At 41.4% G+C, this 17,497-nt stretch overlaps 3 protein-coding genes across 4 annotated transcripts; 1 reads left to right on the forward strand and 2 right to left on the reverse strand.

The window, feature by feature from the left end:
* Positions 1 to 1,435: 1,435 nt before the first annotated feature.
* Positions 1,436 to 6,130, reverse strand: acaa2 (acetyl-CoA acyltransferase 2). 2 transcript variants are annotated; one of them, XM_052067507.1, is made up of 11 exons: positions 6,103 to 6,130; positions 5,972 to 6,066; positions 5,233 to 5,399; positions 4,830 to 4,958; positions 4,116 to 4,232; positions 3,881 to 4,028; positions 3,398 to 3,573; positions 3,014 to 3,143; positions 2,855 to 2,925; positions 2,101 to 2,255; positions 1,436 to 2,019 (listed from the first exon to the last, which is right to left on the reverse strand). In XM_052067507.1, exons 2-11 carry the CDS (start codon positions 5,985 to 5,987, stop codon positions 1,938 to 1,940), a joined length of 1,191 nt encoding a protein of 396 aa, XP_051923467.1. In that variant the 5' UTR covers positions 5,988 to 6,066; positions 6,103 to 6,130; the 3' UTR covers positions 1,436 to 1,937. The 2 variants fall into 2 exon arrangements, with proteins under 2 accessions (XP_051923467.1, XP_051923466.1); XM_052067506.1 differs by having other exon boundaries at positions 5,972 to 6,130.
* A 1,106-nt stretch (positions 6,131 to 7,236) lies between these two features.
* Positions 7,237 to 9,979, reverse strand: LOC127602469 (zinc finger protein OZF-like). The gene is made up of 2 exons (XM_052068603.1): positions 9,744 to 9,979; positions 7,237 to 9,193 (listed from the first exon to the last, which is right to left on the reverse strand). The coding sequence occupies exons 1-2, from the start codon at positions 9,838 to 9,840 to the stop codon at positions 7,872 to 7,874; spliced, it is 1,419 nt and encodes a 472-aa protein (XP_051924563.1). The 5' UTR covers positions 9,841 to 9,979; the 3' UTR covers positions 7,237 to 7,871.
* Positions 9,980 to 10,412: 433 nt separating this feature from the next.
* On the forward strand, positions 10,413 to 15,785 carry ckap2l (cytoskeleton associated protein 2-like). The gene is made up of 9 exons (XM_052068604.1): positions 10,413 to 10,620; positions 11,178 to 11,229; positions 11,381 to 11,429; positions 11,881 to 12,830; positions 13,028 to 13,211; positions 14,084 to 14,242; positions 14,328 to 14,388; positions 14,531 to 14,696; positions 15,328 to 15,785. Exons 1-9 carry the CDS (start codon positions 10,581 to 10,583, stop codon positions 15,614 to 15,616), a joined length of 1,950 nt encoding a protein of 649 aa, XP_051924564.1. The 5' UTR covers positions 10,413 to 10,580; the 3' UTR covers positions 15,617 to 15,785.
* The last annotated feature ends 1,712 nt before the right edge of the window (positions 15,786 to 17,497 follow it).

Consider the following 17,497-nt stretch of genomic DNA (forward strand, 5'->3'; position numbering starts at 1 on the left):
GCATTTAGCCGACATTAGCTCGAGTCAGCGGCCTCTGACGACCGATGCATCAAGCGGTATATTCTCATCATCGTGGCGTGTGAATAAGTAATACTAACATATAGCACACTGTCTAAACTATTAGATTCATTTTGTCGTATTTAAGAACATACAATTGCTTCAGTAACGTGGATTGAGCTGGATTTAATTCATACAGACACACGAATACATTAAAACCTTACCTTGGCTAAAAAGAAAAGAACGTCATACGGGAAGTGACGCATATAAGGACGCAGCGTGATGACGTGTTTGAGCGTGTTTTGGTCCTTGTAGTTTCACCTGGAAACTGAGCGCTTAAACATTATTCAGGAAAAGTGGACTGCATAATTGTGTCATCAACGTTTGAATTTGAATTTCGAAAACGTATTATTATTTTTAGATCTACATTCATATCTGTTTTAACCCATTTAATCCCACCAGTCACATTTGTGAAGGACAGCAATGACATTACAGGGCTCTAATTTTTTTTATTACTGATTACTTAAAAGGGCTACCAACGACACCTGATTGACTTTTAAATGTCTGGGAAAAATTGGGATTCAATGGGTTAAAATTAATTCTATCAATTTATTCAAGATATCACATGAATTTGTATTGATCTCTGTATTTTCTGTCCTTTTGATTTTACCTGTAACTCTCATGGGATCAATTATATTGCATAATATGTAGATTACGCAGCATCCTGGACGACTGGTTAGCATGTCGGCCTCACAGTGCAGAGGTGCAGGGTTTTATTCCGGCCTTCCTGGGTGGAGTTTGCATGCTCTCCCCGTGCCTGTGTGGTTTTCCTCCCGCATTCCAAAAACATGCACCATAGGTTAAATGAACACTCTAAATTGTACCTAGGAGTCATTGTGAGTGTGAAGAATCGTTCGTCGATGTGTGCCCTGCGATTGGCTGGCAACCAGTTCAGGGTGTCCCCCGCCCACTGCCCGGAGACAGCTGGGGTAGTGCTCCTGCAAACCTGCGACCCTCATGAGGATAAGCAGATTAAAAAATGCATGGTTGGAAATACTAACTTAATACTGTATGTATATGTGATAAATGAAACAAGGATCGGTTGAATTGAAATTTCTACAATAATAAACATAAAAATAACATAAAATAACAATCATAATGTATAAACCTAGTGTTGTCTTATACACGAATCCATGTCAAACGAGATCTGATCGATTACAACTGTTGTTCATTTCCCCCCTTTATTTTGTGCTTAAAGGGTTATACAAATAAATGACTTTTCTAGTGCTTGTCCTCACCAGGGTAATGGGTCTGTTGGCACCTTTCCCAGCTACTCTACTGCGGTCAAGCCTATAAGAATGGATAGATGAACATTTCACCTTGTGTAAATAAACAAACAATTGTTTTAACCAGTTTAAGATTTTAATATATTGAGCTTTTGAATTGGGATAAACCACTGAAAGATTCTTCCCAAAATGTATTTTATTCAGATCAACTAGCACAGATATACAAAATATATGAGATGTAAAGTACAGCTGATCTGTGGCAGAGTGATCAAAATACAAGGCAAATGTATACTATACATACCATTTATGCATTTTAATATATCCTGAGGTAATAGTGACACAAATCATCCTTTAGGTTGTAATACGAATACAGTTATGTCATTAACTTAAAGTAAGGCAACACCGGACTGCAACATGTATCATCCATTATTTTTGTAAATAGAGTGATGTTGCAAATGGTTAAGAGGAAACCACAATCCGACTGTAAATCATATTCTATTGGGCGGTAGGCCTATGTCTCAGAATAAACCAGGAATCAGTCCTTTCTGCTTATGAGTCAAGATGCAATGTGGTGTGTATGTAAGCAGCAATTGTCTGAATGTGATTATGTGATTCAACATTAATGGCATTTTTCTTCATGGTTTGGCAGCACATTCAGCACTTTTCAAGGACGATGGCGATTCCTTGACCGCCTCCAATGCAAGCTGATCCGACAGCGTACTTTCCGCCTCGTCGCCTGCCGCCAAAAACAAATAAATCATTCAAAGCCAGATGAAATAACTCCTGATGATATCGCATCTTGCCATGACCATGTTACCTGAGCTCGTGAACCAGGTGAGCAGTGATGCGAGCCCCCGAAGCTCCGAGAGGATGTCCGATGGCGATAGCACCGCCGTTAACATTGCTTTTTTCTGGATCTAGTCCGAGAGACTTGGATACAGCCAAGTACTGGGGAGCAAAGGCCTCATTCACCTGTTTAAAACATCAACCATAATTCCGCTTTTAAATAGCGGCCAGTGCGAGACCCTCCTTTGTCAAGCAATAACAAGAACGCTATTACCGTTAGCTTGCGTTTTCACTCGAAAAAGCAAGAACTAACAACAAGCTAACACTTGTGCCTTTCAAAGCTCCTGTTTTAGCGAGACAAAACATTGTAATTATTGATACTTGTGGTAGTTTAACAAAAGTATGGGAACAGTATAAGCCGTGGGTGACAAAACTCAAGGCCCGGGGGCCAAATCTGGCCCGCCACGTCATTTTATGTGGCCCACAATAAGCTAATCAAACGTGTCAACTTCCATGATGCTCGCTAAAATCTCTACCAAAATGTAAAATTCTCATGTGTAATAAATAAGAGACATTTTGTAAGCATCTTCTTGTAATCAAACCCCTCATTACAGTAACTTAAACAATAGTTGATTAAACACTTATAATTGACTTTTTAAAAATTTGGTTTCAGTCATAACAGCCCTCCAAGAGAAATGGCAAGTAAAATGTGGCCCACGACAAAAATGAGTTTGACACCTCTGGTATAAGCCATATAAATAATGGATGAACTGACTTTGACTGACCTCAACCAGGTCCATGTCACTGAGTGACAGCCCTGCTTTTTTGAGAGCTTCTTTGATGGCTGGAACTGGGCCTGCGCAATTGAAACAACTTCACTTATTTTCTTTCATTTCATTTCAAACTAAATGCTTCACTGTACTGTTCACATGAACGGCACTCACCAATTCCCATGATACTCGGGTCACAGCCCGACACATGATAGGCCACAATTCTGGCCAGTGGAGTGAGCTTGTGTTGACCGAGCGCATCCTCGCTGGCAATCACCACTGCGGCAGCGCCGTCTGACACACCCTAATGAGCAGCAGATCGTGAAAGTTGACCTTCTCACCACGTTGATGCCGTATTACCGTCGTTCACATAAAACAAAGAGAATTCCGCATTTAAACTGCCGCATATTTGCCTCAGCATTGGTGAAGAGCTATGGCTAGTTGAACATCAACGGTCGCAATATGTGTGGCATATTGAAAAAGTCTATTTGGATTTATCCAGATGAAAATGGTCTGAAACATCAGATTGGTAGAGTCAAGATGGTGGCGAGGACTCACCGAAGCATTAGCAGCAGTAACAGTGCCTCCCTTCTTGAAAACGGTAGGCAGTTTGGCCATCTGTTCCATTGTGGTCTGCGGACGAGGGTGTTCATCCTGAGCCATGGACACGTTGCCTTTCTTTCCTTTCACATCAATCGGAGCGATTTCAGCATTGAAGTGGCCAGCCTCGTGAGCTGTGGAAAAACATTTTAATATAAACAATATATTTCACTACAAAAGAGTATTAGGGTTACGCAGAACCGGAGGATTAAATTCTGACCAAATAAGTTGTGCTGTTACATGTTTAGCATGTAAAAATGTTACAGGACAGTTGTTCGTCCATGAAAAAAGTCATGATATTATTAGTTAGCAAACAGTATTCTTTTGATAAAAAAATTGCAATGTTATAAGAAAAAAACGTTGCCACTGTTCTCTGTTTCATTTGGTGAGTCTTTGAACTATTTTATACAAAATATACATCGCGTGCGAGTGTGCTCTGACCTGCTTTCCACCTCTGCTGTGTCTGGTATGCATAGTTGTCGCAATCCTCTCGTGTAATCTTGTACTTCTCCGCCAGGTTTTCTGCTGTGATGCCCATTGGGATTTTTATGTGTAGATCAGTCAACCCCGCCCACAAGGTGTCCTCCAGCTGTCAATCAAGGCACAGGGAGGCTTTATTTAAAGAAAAAAAAAAGGTTTTGTTCTACGTGAAGTGTAATAGAAAGAGAAAACAAACCTTGAGATCAAATCCAAATTTTGTACCGAATCGGATATTGCGTACGGCATACGGAGCCTGGCTCATGCTCTCGGAACCACCGCACAATACCACCTCAGAGTCCTTCACACAAATCTCCTGAAAACACACATGGCACAACAATGGTTTTTTTTTCTCTGAGTGGAGAAGAAATTGCATGTATTTCTAACGTATATAAAGTACATAGCTACAGCACATTCAAGTTATAAAAATATGCACATTTGTGCAACCACATTATTTCAATTGTTTATTTTTACATCCACTCTCATGAAGAAAAAAACCATGAGTTGTGCAGGTCTTAGGCCACATTACCGGTGGAAAAAGTTTTGAAATTATTTATATTAGTCTTATTTTTATAACAGCTTATCCAGGTGCATTTTATAATATTGTTAACAATTCAATCAATTCAGTAGGTCAATTAAAATTAAATACATTTTTTGGTTGCTACTTATGTCAGTCACATTTTTAAGGGTATTAATTTGGGGCTTAGAAACAATATAATTCGACTGTATTCTGTCCTCCTATACAGCATTATGTATATTTTAGTAAAGTCACTGTGGGTATGCAGAGTTTGCATTCACCCTCATTCGATTGTGTCACTGTGCCTAACGCAATCTCCAGAGAGTGTCAAAAAACAAAAACACTGCTGAGTCATTTACTTCAGCCTAACGTGTGTGTTCTCTGGGTCGCTCTTACCTGAGCCCCATTGATGATGGACTGGAAACCAGATCCACACAGCCTATTGACAGTGAGAGCGGGGACTGGGATGGGAACTCCGCACCTCAGACCAACATGGCGTGCAATGTAGGGAGCGTCCGCTGAGCTCTAGAAGGAATTGAAACAAAAACGTATCATTGGCCACATAGCATAAGTACCTCAGTCATTTTTCATTATGTTTGGAAAACAATAACATAAAACAAATTAAAAAACACACATTGGTATTTTTATTGTATCATCTTCCTTAAGCTTAAGTGTTCATGCATCTGGTTGAAATTTGTTACAATATCAATAAAAAAATGTACTTAAAATGATCCTATGTGGCCAACGATATGCAACATGTGTATAATTGAAATGGTCCTCATGTGGAGCAGTGCAACACCTGCATGACGTTCCCGATGATGACACTATCTATGAGCTCGGGCGCCACATTTCCTGCACCCAGGGCAGCCTTGGCCGCATGCTCGGCCAGGTCTGTTGCACTGTGCTCCTTCAGGACGCCGCCGTAAGTACCGAATGGCGTGCGCTTGGCAGCCACAATGAATACCCCTAGGAAGCAAACAGCATTTATGTTAAAATAAAATTGGCTAAATTTAGAATGTTGGTCTCCATGTAGCTATTTTCCAATATTTAAAAAATAATAATTATAAAAAATATATCAATATTGAGCAGTATGAAAAATTCGTGACTTTTTAGTCAAGAAGTTATTATTGATCATACCATCCACACCATGGTTTCATGAAATAAAAGGCATACTTATACCAATCTTGCACACACACTCAGATTACAACTACTCGTATTCGTGTATCCCCGATTAATTTGTCCATTTCATTATGATATTAACACCGACAGTATATATAATTTAACATGTAAAATCATTTTAAGTAATGTCAAAGCGGGTGCAGGTGGGATCCTAATTCTTTGAGAATTTGAAATGCATCACAAAGTATTGCGAAACGTCAATATCTACCCCTTCATTTTGTAATGAATTCCATTGATTTTTGGACAGTTTGTATTACATGGACACACAAAATGTCAAAACAAAGCCAATGACGAATTTGTTGTCCTAATGCAGACCGGCCGATCCGCATGGCGTTGACTTATTTTTTAAGCATAATTACCTCTGAGCAGTGCCATGATGACAAATAAAAAGTCCAAACTTGTCGGACACACACTTTTTGTTCTAGATGTTCTCCTGAAAGCTTCAAATAATGTACTGTTGGGTGCACAGACAACCCACGCAGTATATGACCTTTCCCCTACAAAACCAGTGAACGTCCCTGCCACAGATATACACGTACTAAACTCAACATACACGCCAGCGCGCTGTAGCAGCGAAACGATTGGCCGATGTAGGGGCCATTTTGAAGGTGGCAACATTCCTTTCAAAGGCAATGCATATACGTACATTGAAAGTAAATATTCATTTGTTGATTTCACTACTGATTTCATGAATTTTATTTTGTCAACGTCGAAACGTGGACTATAATTACAGAACAATTCACTTAAAATATACAAAATAAAAATGGAAAAAGGCTTTCTTGCAAAGCATAAATCATCAATCCATTGTAGTTATTTTACTCTTTATTTCCAGAGGCCAGGAAATATTTTACATAATTTATAAAAATGAACATACATCGATATATTTGTGGGCAACCGTATGTTTCAAAATATGCAGGCATCAAAATTTCGACACCTTGCCCCAACTAGCTTGGCCCCCTTGTATGCATGCAACTCAAAGTTGCATTGCATGTCTACTTTTTCTGTTTCTGTGGTTCTTCTTCGTCATTGTAATCTTTTTCTTCTTCGCTGTCGTCTTCTTTCGGCGATCTCCAAATGGTATGATTACACTGCTGACATCTATTGGCCTGAAATGATTTCCATCAGGAGACTCAAATGTAATTCTAAAGGGGCCATAATTATTTTTCTCTGAGTCAATTTAATGTCGTGAGGATAACAGTCAAAACAAATTGTAATTGTCATCCAAAACAACAAATATAAAACCTCAAATAATACATTTCCATTCTCGATATACATTGAAATACGTAGTTGTGCAAATGAAAACATGACCCCCGTCATGAACCCAAAAGAAATATAGTTATGTTAAGAACATTTTTCTTTCGTTTTAACACACAAAAACCCCCACAAGAAATAAGGCAGTCTGCATTGGAGTCTCATTTGGAATGTGTACCATGCGTGCATCAAGACAGGTTATCTTTCTGCAAGGCCTTCAACACACAGCTTAGAATTTAATCTAAAAATAAATTAAACACAAGAGCAAGTCTGCAGGCCATCATGAAAATCAAAGACGAAATATCACAGATCAAAGTGCTCCAAAGTTAAAAGGGTTTTTTAGTTTGAACTTCTACTTTTATTTTTTTTAAAGTTGATTTAATAAATGTTTGTCCTGTTCGGCTTGTGACTTCAAGTGTGCTTTGCGTTTGACACCCCTGCACTAGACAGTTCAATGAAGACACGACCAACACTTGAAGCGCTATCGGTTAACATTCTGCCCCCCCCCCCTTCTCTGCTAATTTTATTATCCATAATGCCTGCTAAAGGAATTCGCTTCAACTACTTTTTGAGAATCTCTACAGAAAAGGCAGTTCTCACCTCAAATAGAAACGCAAATCCGGAGGTCATCTGCATACAAGTAGTATGAGATGGCTTCAAATTTGCTGAGGTCGTCTCTGAGGTGAAGCATGAAGAATGCAAAAATGGATGGGCCCCAAGACCGACCCCTGAGGGACAGACTACCGTACGGCGGCTCGTAACAGAAGGTTGTAACTCGGCTGAAAATAATGAAAAACAGTGCACCTGAATTGATCATTGTACTTCCAGGGGGGAAATGGGAAAGTAATGATCAGTGGTCGGCTACTGTTGGAAGATCAGTAAGAGAAACTGGCCTTGACATTGATGATGTTGTTCATACATGAAAATTGAACATTTTTTCCCTCTGTTGCATTTTTGCCCGTGTGCAATGAACCTGGTCCTCTGAACGTCGACCGTGCCATACATGGATCAACTGAATGGTTGCTCTCCTGTGTGCGATCGCATGTGTATTACCATGTTTACCTTTTGAGTGAATCTTTTTCCACACTCAGAGCAACTAAAGGGTTTTTCTCCTGTGTGCGTTCTCAGGTGTTTGACCATAGTTGCTTTGACAGAGAAAGTTTTACCACAGGTTAAACAACGAAAAGGTTTTTCCCCCGTGTGTGTTCTCATGTGTATATCCAGATTGACTTTCCGAGAGAATGCCGTGCCGCAAACTGCGCAACGGAAAGGTTTCTCCCCAGTGTGTGTTTTCATGTGTGACACCATATGATGCCTTTGAGAGAAGGTCTTACCGCAGGTTGAGCAACTGAAGGGTTTTTCTCCCGTGTGCGTTCTCAAGTGTGCTACCAGACGATGCCTTTCGGAGAAGGTTTTACCACATGTTGAGCAAAGAAAGGATTTTTCGCCCGTGTGTGTCCTCATGTGTTTGACTAAGTTTAGCTTAAGAGCAAATCTTTTACCACACAATGAACAACAAAAGGGTTTCTCTCCAGTGTGCGTCCTCGTGTGGGATTGCAAAGTTTTCTGCTGAGAGAATGTTTTACCGCAAAATGTGCAACGAAAGGGGATTTCACCCGTGTGTTTTTTCATATGGGATGTCATATATTCCTTGAGAGAGAATGCCTTACCACAAGTTGAGCAACTAAAGGGTTTTTCTACTGTGTGTGTTCTCATGTGTCTTAGCATGGGTCTATTTTGAGAAAATATTTTACCGCAAATCGAGCAGCTCAAATGTTTTTCATGTGCATACCATCTCCTGCGTTTGTGATAAGTGTTCTTGTTGGGAGCTGTCTCCTTTTCTGCACATTTTGACTCCTTGTCGTCCGCTTCGCCGTCAGCGTCGCCCCTCAAAGGTTCTTCAATGTCGTCGCTGTCTGACAGCGGAGATAAGAGGTTAGCTGGCGGTGGTCGTCCACAGTGGTCTGCACTTGGACTGCGATGACGAAGCTGTGACCATTCGGGTGGTTCGCCTTCATCATTGTCACTCTTCACAGAGACAACAATCACTGGCAACTTGCTGACATCCATCAGCTCCTCTCCCTCAACGTGGAAGTGCTCTGGATCTTCGTCTTCCTTTTTCATATGGATGGAATATGGATCCTCTTCTTCTTCCTCTTGGTCTTCACTCTTCACAGAGACACCAGTTAGTGGCAACGTCCTGACATCAGCCTCCTCACCTTCTTCTTCCTTGATGTGGGGGGGCTGTGAACTGTCCCGTTCCAAATGGGAGCTTGCCCACTGAGACTGAGGGGAGAGATCATCCTGACAGCCACTCAGCTGCTGGATGTCTGCGGGACATAAATAACATAAACATAGTCGAGCTCAAGTGGTGCTTCTCAAACAAAGACTGTAACTTGAAGTCATGCTGGCAGAGACAAGTTGTTTTGTTTCCATTAGCCATGAATAATAAATGGACAGTGAACATGAACTGAAAAACAGTTTTTAAAAAATTGTTGTACTAAATGTAATTGCTGATTAAAGGGTCTTGGGAACAAACACAAAAACAATGTCTCTGCCTTTTTTAGAAGTTTCCCAAAATGGGCAGATGTTTTTGGAGCCACCAAGTCAGCTAGTAAGAACAGGTAGACATGATTGTCGACGGTAATGTTGCCTATATTAAAAATTTAAATAATCATCTTTTCTTTAGTAATAGTAATTCCTCGAGTGATCGTGAATAGTCAACAACTCACCCCGAGCCGCCCACATTTAAATATACCCGTAGACCAAATGCATTTGATGGTAGAGACATCATTAAAGCTGATGGAAGACGGGTTTTATTCTGAGGAGCCTAACAGATGAGGTAAATGTGTTAAATTATAGGGGAGCATCTGTGCAGACCTTGGACGTGTCGCACTGTTTTAGCAGCATCCAGTTGACGCCGGTGTCGTTCGTTGTCCATCTGTGCTCGAAAAATTTGGTTGTCATACGACGCCATCGTCTTGAAAATAAAATTGGCAACAGCAATTGTCCCCCACAACAAATCATCAAACGTTATTTAATGTTTGTCCTACTCGAGTTGACAATGCAACTCTCTTGTTTTCATTTTATATTTATTACAGGCTGGAATGTAGTATATAAATTGCACTACCGCCACCTCTTGTCCTGGAGTGCGGATTTCACGCCCATCGAGAGTCAATCGCTTAATAAATCTTGGTGACAGGTATCGCCCATATTATTATGTCATGCATCTGGTTGGAGTCATTTTTTCAGACTTCGGGAACTCGGACAGCTCAGTTCTAAGGGATGATCCAGCGCACTTTTCCTGGTCGGAGGTCGGAAAAGTCCAACTCCCCACCTCCCTCAAAGCAACATTTTAATTCGTTATTGTTATATTTTTACACTTTTCATTATAACTGGTATAACTTGTATAAGCTCCGACATAATGTTATTTTAAATAATAAATAAATAAAATAACGTTTTTTCATCGTAAAAACGACATTTGATTGTTTGTGTTTACAATTTTCCGCCGATGAGCAGGCGTTGGGCAAATTCAAAGTTGTCCAATCAGAGAAGAGCAGGGCGAGGTGACGCGGTCCGTTCAAAAACGTTTAACGTCTGTGCATTGCGTCGTGAGTTTTGCAGCGAACAGCTCTTACTTTTTGGATATATGTGCCAGAAAGGCGTTTAATCTTCGATCCAAACCGTGGTTGAAGTACTACCAGTAGTTTAAGAAATATGGACGAAGATGATCCTGCCACCGTCAAGAGCAGAAAAGGTCTGGAAATCATGTTTGGTTCAATGACGTTGTAATTTAGTCTAGCTGCTAATGCTAATGATGACGTCGCAGGAGACGAAGAAACTACTGTCGCTGTTTTCTTTCATTTATTTATTTTTTGCTACCGACGTTTTATTCATTTCCGATATTAAATTTATGTCCTCAATTTTACTATCCTTTTGAATGGATATTTACTTTAAAGAGAGCCATTGATTCATTTGTCACAGCAGCTAGATTCATAAACATACACCCTGGACTCGTATTCATAAGGTAACGAAACCTTAATAAATAAACCAAGAATATAAACGATAAAGTAAATAAGAACAACACAAGAGCATCATTTTTGAGGAATTAAAGAGAATTTATTTGAAGCACAAGATTAAAGTGTTGCACGTTGGTCTCTTGTAAGTACCGGTAATATATACAATAGCCCAGTTTTGCCTCAGGTCTTTCCACTGTAACAGAGAACTGATGAGAAGTGTTTTCATCTCACTGTTAAACCAGGAAACCCACCTCAAAGTAGTTTAGGATGTCATTGACATTTGTTTTCATCACAGAACTACGCAAGGAGAAATGGATGGAATACTTGATGAATAAACAAAACGCCAAGTAAGATGTGATCTTTTTACGTTTGTGGTAGATTAGCTCAATATGAACTGTTTTCATATGTGGGAAGACAAGTGTGGATACATACTGTATATATCTTTGACTGAGGTCTGCACTCTCTAACTGCTGTTGTTGAATGCATTTTTCTCCACAGGCAAAATGTCAATGGGTGTACAGATAAGAAGCTTGAGTCTGCACTACAGGTCTGTGTGAAAGGTGCTTCCCATCAGGTTTCGATTTAGGGTGGCAGGCTTAAAGGCAAAGTTATGTTGTTGGTTTAGATACATGTTTGCGATGTACAATATGTTTGATAATAATAATACATTTCATTTATAAGCGCCTTTCAAAACACTCAAGGACACTTTACAATCAAAACGTGAACAATAAAACCACAGACGCCATTTACAGACATGGCGTGGCTCCGCTGTGAGGCTCCAGTGATTAATTGTGATTAATTATATTGCACTATTTGTATTGTTAATTAATTATGGTATATTTATTTTCTTTTTATTCACTAAATTATTCTAGTCAAGTACAAGATAATACAATCATACAAGTCTTGTATTATCCCTTAAGAGCAAAAAAGTGTCATTGTGTCAACACTGTAAATCCAGACAGAGGCATTCAATTAAAAGAATACTTTGTGTCTTGCAGCTCATCAGGGGCAAAGAAAATAAAACTCCGGTCACTAGTTTCCGTCATGAATCCAAAAAAGGCAAACCCTTGGCTCCTCTCGATAACCGGAAGCCCCCCAGAAAGACATTTCTCATTGAGAACAAAGAGAACGTACGGACTGAACGCAGTCTGCCGACACAGTCGACACTCTGTAAAAAGCCAACGCTCACAGGAAAATACACTGTTCCTGCTCTGAATGTGACCAGTCTTCCCAAAAAAACACCAGCCGTCAGGATACAGCCCACAGGAAAAGCACCTTCGAACTTTTCAGTGGCAAAGAACTCAAACGGGACTTTTAGGCCACCCTCAAATGCCACCACTTCTTATCCAGCAAAGACTTATACAGCCCGTTTGAGTCTAAAGCCCATCGTCAATACAAGGACGGGGCTCACCCCTGCCATGATCCAACCGAAGGTCACTAGGCCCCTCCCGGCGGCAAATGCCGGAGTTGTTCCTTCAAGATTTCCCGTCCCTTCCTCCAAAGCGCCGGTGAAGAAAATCCCACTTTACCAGAGACCGACTGTCACTCGAGAGCTCAAATCCATCCCCCCAAAAAATCCTCTTTGTAAAATCGCACCCAAATCAACCCTGACAGCCTCGTCACACGCGTTACCTTCCACTAAGCTACCCGAGAAAGTGGCCAAACAGCCAACGAAGCGCACCTCTCAACCTAAAGGACGGCCGACGAGACAGAAATCCGTAGTAGACGCACGTACGTCGCAAACGACAGCAGTGGCGGCGAGCAGGAAACCCACGGCAGCCAAACCAAGGACGGCCAACATGACAACGAAAGGAACGAGTGCCCCTGCGGAGAAGCAGAGGGCACCGCGGACCACTGTCACTGTTGTCACTCAACCCAGATTGGAGGCCAAAGCGACCAAGTCTCAAACTGTGGGAAAGACGATGGCTGCTGAGCAGGCGGAGAGAATGTAAGTACAGGTGAAGTTTACTGCCAAATTGGCTCGAGACGATTTTACCGTCAGACAGTGTGTTATATATGCGCAAAAATATTGTCGTATTACGGTCTTAATGCAACGTGCCTCTGAAAAGGAATCTTCTTCCATTCCATTAGGCTTTGTGTATAATAAAAAAAAAAAAACTGTTATGTGGTATGATGTGTATTTAGGAAAAAACTACAGGAATGGCGGGAAGCCAAAGGAATTTCCTACAAACGTCCTCCCATGCAGTTGAAGCCTCCGGTTCAACGCACCGTCGCACTGCGACCCTTCCAGAAGGCACAAGACGACGCTGGCTTGTTCATCCGCGACGTGGACAGGTCACTGTCTGACTGCATTAAGCTGCTCACCGAGGTACATGTGGTCATCAGATGTATTGTCTCTATTCATTGTGTTTAATCTTTGGCCAAATAAATAAGCTTGACTTGTTGTCCGTTGTGAGTGGACCCATAAAAGTCTCAAGAGCCCTTCCCTGAAAGGACACAGAAAGTCAAACATTTTGATTTAAAACAGGCCTTCTCGAGTCGCCAAAGATAAACTACTTTTACCAAGAGATTTAGAAAATTCAGCCCTCAAAGACAGTTTCTCTCAGCTACATAAAATTTCTACTGTGTGTCCATCATGAGTGGACCCACAAAATTTGAGTACTGTACCTGAAAAGTCAGCTATTTTGGTTCAAAGTGTTCATTTTGGGTTTATTTTGGTGACTTTCCAGCAGGGTTGGAGCTACTGTATATGGTGGCCAATCGTCGATCTCCGGCCACCTCCAGGTCTAGGGGAAGAATTTGTTAACAATAATAATGATAATGGGTTTAGACTAGTCATCGACATTTGTTTATTTTTGACGAAAACATGTGAAAATTATAGCGGTTTATCAGCGAAGATTGATGACTTGCTGTAAAACACAAACTCGAATAATTTCCTATCCCATAATTTCAGAACTAATGCCATAATATCAGAACCAGCAAAATGAAATTTGGTATGCATGTGTATCACGAAATTATGTCTGACAATATACTGGAAGTCATTTTGCTCATTTTTGGTCTGAAGCCGCCATTTGGACCAAACATTAGCAGGTTAGCACCCGGTGAAGAGAAGAAAAAAAAATTACCCTCGAAGGCATCTGCTAGTCTGCCATTTTGTTTCGAAGCAGCCATTTCAGGAAGATTTTAGTTACAGATCTTGATGAAATGTCAACGCCGTGCTACTGTCTTGCACCCCAACAGGGTTGTTTAGTGTCGCAGGTGAAGGAGGTCCTCTCCCGGCTGCCGCCAGTGTCCCAGAAGTTTGCCAAATTTTGGATCTGTAAGGCCCGCCTGATGGAGCAAGAGGGTGACCTGGATGTCCTACCCATGTTTGAGGAGGCTGTGCGTGTCGTGTTGGAGGTGAGAGCTACCTCTCAGCTCATTTGAGTGTGTGTGTGTTTGTGTGTAATGCTAAAAAAAAAAAGTCTCCATTCATCTACTGTAGCCTGTCGACGAGCTGCGCACGGTGGTGTTTGACATCCTGAAGAAGAAGGAGGAGACTCAAGGTAGTCGATGTTTAAGAGTGCGCTGACAGTAGCTTTCCACGATGCCGTGCTGTTGCGCCGAGTGCTGCGGTATTGTACTCCACAATCTTCACTTTGCTGCACTTTGACCTCATTCTGTTCGCCGTTTATGTTTTTCCCGCAGCCCATGTGGGAGACCAGATGGAGGCGCACTGCACTCCGAGCAAAGGCGATCAAACTGAGAATTGCAAGGGCGAGGACACAATAGTGACGCCCCCTGTCCGGGTTCTCATCTACGGGGAGAGGGGACCCTCGTCCACTGTCAAATACAAGATCACAGCCACTCCCGGGTGCGTACCACTACTATAGCTCATCTGCAGAGGGGGATGGATAGTTGGATGAAATTGACCAGAGGTGCTACACCCCTGCAGTAATATTAGTTCCCGTGCAATATCGTGGGTCACTTTTTGCAGCTCCAGTGCATCAGAAACCGCATGGTAGAATCCCAATTGCGCAACATTTTTGAGATCAGCATCAAAAGATTTTAGAGTACACAAAGCTTTCTCTGATTAAACTTTTCTGGTGACCACCCGTAGACCGTGTGGGCTAAGTAGAGCTTCCAATGACGTTCTGGGGTGGGAATGAAAGAAAAAAAAAAAGAAAAACGGGGGCCGGGAAGCTTTAAAAAAACACGCTCACGTATCAATTGCGAGGCTCTATCCTGTTCCTAAATGGCGGCATATTGCTTCTAAAATTTCAGACTGCAACAATGTTTTTCATCTAGAGCTCATATTCCACAGAGCGGCGAAGGTTTCCAAGTGTTTGCAAACATAGTGCACATAATGACATATTTCTGTACAGTATATAACCACAAGCAATAGCAAAAAGCTCAAACATCAGTCCAAGCAGACATGTTAGCCCAAGCCTCCTCAATCCAATCACAAACTGCGGCGTAACTTTCCCTCGCCTCTTTTCTTGTAGTGCCCCGTCCAGCCAGCAGCGGGAGCCGATACGTGTGAACGGCAACGAGGTGCGCTTCTTCACGCCTGTGCGCCGCTCGACACGCATTGAGAGTGCGTCGCAGCATTATCCGACCTCCCTGCAGGAGCACGACCAATGCGTGGCGTCCATCGCAGAGTTATTGGCCACCGAGGAGAAAGAGGAAGCCGAGGTGAGAGGCGACACTATGTACATCTACAGGGAGAACGAGATGCTCAAAGACAAAATGGTTGTCCGGCTGTTGAGTGAGCAGGACGAAGATTGTCGGTAGACGGGCCGCTACATGAGGTACGCCTGCCCACTGCTTTTCACCGCTGTTTCTTTCACGACGTGCAGTTCCTTGTTTGGATTATTTCACCTACTTTTTGTCCTTCGCGTTTGTCACCCCTTCTAATTCCCAAATCTTCACAGTATTCAGTACATTCTTGGTAATATTTTTGACATTTCCGCCTCAAAAAAGGCCCATTCAATTGAGACGTTCAAAAGAAAACGTCCTTCATTTTAAGCCCTTTACTCTGGCTCACTCAGGACACCTTCGGACACTGTTTTTACATTCCCGAACTGTCCACATTTTGTGTTATTATCGTTCATAAATTAATACAGACATATGTTGACCTGCTCCTTCTATATTTCTCAAATGATTCAAACAATTGTAACTTGTAACTTCCCCTTCAAACTGTTCCGCTCATTCAGGACATCTAAGGAACTACAGTCTTCATGTTACTTTAAAAGTTGACAAATCTCATTTTCTGCTGTTTTATAAAGTATATTCCTGTTCACTCTCTTATATAAACAGTTTGACTTGTTTGTGAATTTTAAGAACTGTGTGTTGTACAGTCATTAAATGTAGCCCACTATGGTGACACTCAGAGCCTGGAAATAATTATTTCTCTGAATGTTTTGTTTTATTATTTTTATTGAGTAGTTGAATGTGACAAAATATTGAAGATTTGTATTTAAAATCTGAAATTAAAATGTAGAAAAACTAAATATTTCAAGATATCAAACATGTTTGAAAATAAAATGAAACCAGTTAAATACATTTTGATATGATCCAGCCATCCAATTTCTGATCCGCTCATCCTCACAAAGGTTGACGTCGTCATCGACTTCATGACGACGCCTAATGCGAAATGCCCCACCACTGATGATCGCGAAATGATTGCTTCCTTGTGGCTGAGAATGACATCACGGTTGCTCATAGCGCAGGAAACAACCGTGGTTGGTTATTACCTGAGCCCAGAGCAACCGTGATGTCATTTTCAGTTGACAGCAAGTTTACAACAATACAAAAAATGTTTCAGAACAATCAATTTGTCTACCACCAGAGGGCGCTCACATACCTCTGCTGGCGAACTTTGAAATTCACAACAAAGAAAATGACGTTTAATTTTAAACACTTAGCTCCTCAAGGTCACATCTTGAGTTGAGTTTCAGTCAGCAAAATGACATTTGGCAACCAGACCATGCATAAATTGACCCTTGAAAAATGTCACACAAGTCTTGCCTGAAAAGACACAAGAAGCCATTTTGCTTCAAGATGGCCATTTGATGTTAAAAAAAAAATCCAAACAAACAAATGAAAGCAAACAAGAGTGTTTTGACAAAGCAAGAAATGACAGATCAAATGTAGGGGGAGGGGACGTCAGAAAAAAAAACTACAAAGTAAAGCACTCATACCTGCAAAATCTACAACAGTAGCGACAGCAAGTAAGAAGTAAATATACTATGTTTTTCCCATTTAATTTAATTTTGATTTAATTTGGCGTGAGGGATGGGAGCGGTGGGGGCCTCGAGATGCTTGCATTTTACTCCCCCTTGAGACCTTCCTTATGCTGAAGGATTGATAGACATTCGAGTGCACGTTGAAGTCGATCAAATGATTCGTTTCTCTCAATAAGTCAAACGTGACTCCCATTTACCAATAAATGGGGAGGGACCATTAAAAAACCCTTCAAAACATTCAAACTTATGCACACTTAATGTAACCAAAGTGTGCATGTGCGTGTGTGTGTTTGTGTGTGTGAGAGAGAGACCAGGTGGCTGAATAGAAGGCGGGTATCCCCTTTTTTATTCGCACGGATGATGCATGAAATGTAATTTAAATGGGCAGATGATCAAGGCACAAAGGGGTGGGGCTTGTCTGAAATGT

Source organism: Hippocampus zosterae, chromosome 6 (genome assembly GCF_025434085.1).
Source record: "Hippocampus zosterae strain Florida chromosome 6, ASM2543408v3, whole genome shotgun sequence".
Lineage (NCBI taxonomy): Eukaryota > Metazoa > Chordata > Actinopteri > Syngnathiformes > Syngnathidae > Hippocampus > Hippocampus zosterae.

Coding starts and splice junctions, on each gene's coding strand:
- ckap2l (XM_052068604.1), top strand. CDS start 10,581: ATGGACGAAGATGATCCTGCCACCGTCAAGAGCAGAAAAG. Junction 11,430..11,880: donor AGCTTGAGTCTGCACTACAG/GTCTGTGTGAAA, acceptor TGTGTCTTGCAG/CTCATCAGGGGCAAAGAAAA. Junction 14,389..14,530: donor GAAGAAGGAGGAGACTCAAG/GTAGTCGATGTT, acceptor TTTTTCCCGCAG/CCCATGTGGGAGACCAGATG.
- acaa2 (XM_052067507.1), bottom strand. Junction 4,029..4,115: donor AATTTGGATTTGATCTCAAG/GTTTGTTTTCTC, acceptor CTTGATTGACAG/CTGGAGGACACCTTGTGGGC. Junction 2,926..3,013: donor CCCGAGTATCATGGGAATTG/GTGAGTGCCGTT, acceptor TCAATTGCGCAG/GCCCAGTTCCAGCCATCAAA.
- LOC127602469 (XM_052068603.1), bottom strand. CDS start 9,840: ATGGCGTCGTATGACAACCAAATTTTTCGAGCACAGATGGACAACGAA. Junction 9,194..9,743: donor AACAGTGCGACACGTCCAAG/GTCTGCACAGAT, acceptor TATGTCCCGCAG/ACATCCAGCAGCTGAGTGGC.